Raw genomic sequence first — 5,494 nt, 5'->3', positions numbered from 1 at the left:
AATCATCTTGTATCATTTTATTTCCTTACAATCGATGAATCCTATAATATATCCCCTAATTATTAAATGAAGGTTTATCCCAATATTACTCATGTTCTTTTTGATAAGAAAAAATTATGTTTGTGATGCAATATATAAAGTTAGAGAAAATATAAGGAAATGGCATGCTTGCAATGAAAGAAACATGTGTGCACATGCATGAATTACCTAATGCGATAAAGCAATTGTTAGGTCACATGGTAGATTAATTTTAAGTTCTCATTGCTGAGACATGAAAAACCCTCTACTTCTCACCATGATCATAGGATGCATGGTCATCAAATCAGATTATTTTCTAATGGAAAGAGCTATGATACAACTTGATATAAATGGGAATTAGTTTTATGACTTTAACCTGGGATTGACCTTGAGATTTTAATACTTCATTCAAGAAATCTACCTAAGTTGAGTTGAAACATCTTAAACTAATGCTTATTGTGCTCAGAACCCAAACTTTGCGCATAAGTGCATAAATCCAGTCTTGTTGACATAACATGGATTGGATATAGCCCTTTATCTATGTCCCTCACACTCAATGGCTCATGATTCATTCGAATGTCATCGGAGAGTGTTACATCATTTCTTTGACAATCTTTACATAACACAACCATGTGTAGATGTAGCATTTCTATATAAATCATACAAACTGACGTTAAAATCCTAGTTTAGGAGATTTTTTTCCTGCACTAAATTAATTGTTTGAGTCTCAACAAAATATTCTTAAAAGTCATAGCGTGAAACATATGAAACTATGGGACCACTTTGAAGTCCGCCGTGCTGAAATGAGGTTGCCAACCCAAACGCCGGACCCAATTTATGAGCCCAATACACCAACCTGCTTACCCACCACCTCCCCTCTCAACCCCTCATACTTTCTTCTGCCACCCATGTCAAGGCCTTAATGGAACGGCAACAACCAAACTTCAGATTCTGAGGACCCAACCCTGGGCGTGCCGTGTTGGTGGTTGATATGGACCATTCTGATGGTGTTAACAGTTAACCGTTCGAGTATGATTTGTAGTCAATCTCTTTTAAGAATAATCCAATAATTTGAATAATTAAAATTGGATATCCCGTATGCACTGATGTGTGGAAAAAGTCTTAGTATATAATCCAGCTTTGAGTCAAGTCAAATCTTTTCGATGGCTAAACCCATCAACTACGCTAGAAGAATCACTTGGGGACACCACTTTTATTGAGAATGAGTTGTTTCTATTGGATTTTACTCTAGAGGATGGTTTGATCATGGTCAAGTTCTTTTATGTAATCAAGTCAGTTCTCCTATTAAGATAATCGTAGATCATAAGCCTCCTATCACGCAGAGATTAAAATGAACTTTAGCTTGGGACTTTATCATATCTCACCAGTTACAGAGGCTGGGAAAAGACAATGGTGGTGTACATATCTTGAATGATGAGTTGAATCGCAACTTGATCTCTTTTCAAACGAATGTGAAAAAAAGAGACCAAGGAGAAAGCTTGATAAAATTAGTTAAAACAAGAAGTATCTCATACTCCATTCCATTTCAAACTAGTTTTATAAAATTATAGTTTCACTCCTATGGCATGCGCCCAATTTGTCATTGTTTTGGTCTGGACCACTCGGTGTCCGAGTTCTCCTTTATGCTATGACAATTTGGCCCTTGAGGCATCAATTCGACGCCCACCAAAAGTTGGACATTGATCTATCTAACTGTATGATATCAAATACAAAAGACATTAATTATTAGGAAGCAATTTGACTTGATTTATATCCCATCTTGACACATACAAAACAAGGTGTTCTATACATTAAAAAAAAAATCGTATACTGCAAATTATTTGTTCATTTCCTTCTCTGACCTTCCAATATGCCTTTTTTTTTTTTTTTAATATTGTTTTTAGGTGACACTTCACTATGTAGTTAAGGCACCATCTTCCCTGACAGCTATATCTTGTTTCACACGTCCAAAGGATGATACTCTATGCTCCTCTAATATATTTCACCTGTACCATTAATTGATCATTTAAATTCAAAGTGCAATGACGTGGCACTATTGTCTCATCTTTTAAATTTCAGTACATAATATTTTCCATGTACCAAAATATTTCCATTGACACCCATTAGCATTCAGGGAAGCAAATTAAGTGAAAAATTACGAGGATACAAAAATTCCGAGGTCTCCGAGATGCTTCCAGTTCAAACCCTTGGACTTTCCAATCAGTATGGATACAATTCATGGACCGTAGACTACTTTTTGTTCTCCGCCAACCCCAAGGACCAGTTGATATTTTCAAATCGCACAGGGTAACCTCCGAGGCTTCTCCCCACTTGGAGATACCCTCCTATAAGGTACAAGTTCTTGGTATTTCCCCAGAGCCAACGAAACCTACCACGTAGGTTTCTCACTCAGCAACCGATAACTGCTTGGGAAAATTTCTCCCCTCGTCTCCTTCTCTCTTCTCTCACCAGCAATAAGATTTCCACCCAAGTGCAAGAGAGGGACAGAGAAAGGGAAGGAGAAACTTTCCCTTCCATGTCCATCCTTCTTGGCTAGAACAAACTGGTTTTGAGTTCTTTAAAACCATTGGTTGTTTCTTTTTTGTATTGTTGGGCGTTTCGAGAGTTGTCGTAAGGTATTGAGCAATCGTAAGTCAGTGGTACAAGTTATAGGCCTTCTGGAAGGAAGAGATTTCTAAAGCTAAAGGTTTGGTTCTTTGGATCTTTTCTTCAGCTGGCTCTTCCAAGTTCTTGGCTGTTTCTTTTTGCTGAAATGGATTTCACTTTGTTTTGTTGTTTCAGATAATATGAGCTTCGAGGATTCCATGGTGGTTTCTGCGGTCGCATTCGAGAAAACTTGCTCTCTTGAAGGCTCTGGTGAAAGTAATGGAATGGAGTTGAAGGAAGGGAGAATTAAGAAGAGAGTGACGAAAGAAGTTAAATGTGAGCTGGTGAATTTTGATTCCTTGCCAGATTATTTCAAGGACAACGAGTTCATCCTGGGCTACTATCGATGCGAATGGCCTCTGAGAGAGACAATTCTCAGCATCTTCTCCATTCACAACGAGACCCTGAACGTTTGGACGTGAGTTCCATGGTTTCAGATCAGCCTTCTCTCTCTAGTTGTTCTTTAATTCTATGCTCAAGTAATTGGTAGTATGAGAGTGGAAGTAACAGGACAATTAGAACAACAAATCCATGGCATTAAACCAATTTCATGCCTTTAGCTTGCATATACATATGTTTTAACCAGTTCTCTTCATAAAATCTACAACCTGGTGTTCACATAATTGCTATAATATTTCATGTTTCAGGCATTTGATTGGATTTCTTATCTTTCTTTCTCTGACTATATTCACTGCAACGATGATACCAAGAGAAATGAATGTCCCATCCATGCAGCAATCCTCCAGTCAAGTGACAGAAGCCAGTCTTCCAATGAAGCAATCTGGGGTCATTGCTTGCCTGCCATCTCCACTTCCAGTGGATGAATTGGAGACTTCTACGCCAGCTTCATCTATCTGGCATCTTCCCGAGCTTCTTGTCAACTGTTTGCCAAAGAGATTCTCCCATGCTAGAAACATCACCAATCCATGCATTCTGGTACTCCCTCTCATCCTCATTATCTGCCCTTCGCTAGAAAAATATCATGAGGACTTGCACTTCCCTTCAGATAGTCTGCTGGAGATTAATTGTACAGAGATGAAAACAGAGCAAAGTCCCATACTTAACCAATAATTCAATCCACAGCTAGTACCGATCTTCCATTTTTATACCCATAATCACACTGTTACTAAGACCATGTTTCTGATACTTCCTCCAATCCCCAGTTCTATTGTTTAATCATGCTTAATTTATTGAACTTTGCAAAGAAATAGCTTGTACCAAAAAATAATTCAACAGAGCGAAAACAGAGCATGGATGAAGATTTAATCAAGAACATAAGCTTCAGCTAGTACTAGTTTTGAAGTTTTATATGAATGATAAAAAATATGAAGACTAATAACTTGGATGATGCTACACAAACTAGAAGAACAACCATTGTTTTCCATGATGCTTTCTTTGCTGGTAGGATTTCTTAGGCCACTAACATATCCATTTTATTGTAATGCAGATAAGCGTGACAGACCACATGGCCAACATAATATCACAACTGCTCATGAAGGAAGTCACTCGCTGGCCATTCTTTGCCTTCTTGTGTGGAGCCATGTTCTGCCTTCTCACCAGCAGTATATGCCACCTTATCTTTTGCCACTCCAAACGAACGGCCTATATTATGCTGCGGCTCGACTACACCGGCATAACAGCCCTCATTGTCACCTCCTTCTATCCTCTAGTCTACTACTCTTTCCTGTGTGAACCCTTCTACTGCCACCTTTACATGAGCTTCATCACAGCCTTTGGGCTGGCCACCATCTTGGTCTCCCTTGTGCCAGTGTTCCAGACCGCAGAGTTCCGGTCTGTGAGAGCTGGGCTATTCTTCTGCATGGGAGTATCAGGACTAGTGCCCATAATGCACAAATTGATTGCATTCCATCACCGGCCGGAGGCGATCCTGTCGACGGGGTACGAGTTGCTAATGGGTACATTTTATGGCCTTGGTGTGGTGGTCTATGCGACGAGAATACCGGAGCGGTGTATGCCTGGAAAATTCGACATCGTCGGCCATAGCCATCAGCTATTCCATGTGCTGGTGATTGCAGGGGCTTACGCTCATTATCTTGCAGGCCTGGTATACCTCAAGTGGAGAGACACTGAAGGTTGTTAATGGAATTATAGATTAGCTTTTGGGCCACCATTAATTGTTTTGTATGAGATTGGCGAAGCCTTTTCATCTTGTGTACGCCATGTAGACTAAAATCGTTAAGAAAGGATAAGTTTACTCGCAAGGGATCTTGGTGCTTGTGTGAAAGTGGAGTATTTGAATTCCCTAAGATTGGGGACAGTGGGAATTTGGTGTCAATAATTTATATTATGTACTCTATAATTTGAACATAGTCGTGGTGGATAATCTGTCTCATCCATTCATGCATGTAGGATTTTGCCAAAATAACATCAAGCAGTTTTCTTTATTGTGTGATTTAGATTGTTATATGGGCATTCTTGGGCATATCAGGGAGAACCAGCAGTTTTCGGCAGTGGAATTGAGATAAAGGGTAGCATTGCCACTAAAGTCCGAGGAGTTACTCGGCTGGGTACCGAGTAAATTGCGCCTTACTCTTTACTGGAGATTGAATCTATAAAAATTTTTTTGCTGGAATTTGTTCAACGAGGGACCCACTGGTGGTTAAATTAGCAGGAATTCAGGGAACGCTAGAAGAATCACAGAAGTGACCATATTAAGTTAAAAAAAAAAAAAAAAAACGGTCCTCCTCTTACCTTCCTTTATATAGAGAGAGTATTTATCGTTACTTTATAACTTTTATTTATGAAATTCAATATGAGTTTGGTAGGTAGTTAATCTGACGTATGATTT

The 5,494-nt window shown here is 39.1% G+C and overlaps 1 protein-coding gene across 1 annotated transcript; it reads left to right on the top strand.

Annotated features, from left to right (window-relative positions):
• The first annotated feature begins 2,768 nt into the window (after positions 1-2,768).
• LOC105057993 (heptahelical transmembrane protein 4-like) lies at positions 2,769-5,050 on the top strand. Its single transcript, XM_019855137.3, has 3 exons — positions 2,769-3,103; positions 3,333-3,621; positions 4,133-5,050. The coding sequence occupies exons 1-3, from the start codon at positions 2,826-2,828 to the stop codon at positions 4,784-4,786; spliced, it is 1,221 nt and encodes a 406-aa protein (XP_019710696.1). The 5' UTR covers positions 2,769-2,825; the 3' UTR covers positions 4,787-5,050.
• The last annotated feature ends 444 nt before the right edge of the window (positions 5,051-5,494 follow it).

The sequence above is a fragment of the Elaeis guineensis genome, chromosome 15 (assembly GCF_000442705.2).
Source record: "Elaeis guineensis isolate ETL-2024a chromosome 15, EG11, whole genome shotgun sequence".
NCBI classification, from domain to species: Eukaryota; Viridiplantae; Streptophyta; class Magnoliopsida; order Arecales; family Arecaceae; genus Elaeis; species Elaeis guineensis.
The sequence above is the reverse complement of the archived record's forward strand: the minus strand, read 5'-3'. Positions and strand labels throughout refer to the sequence as shown.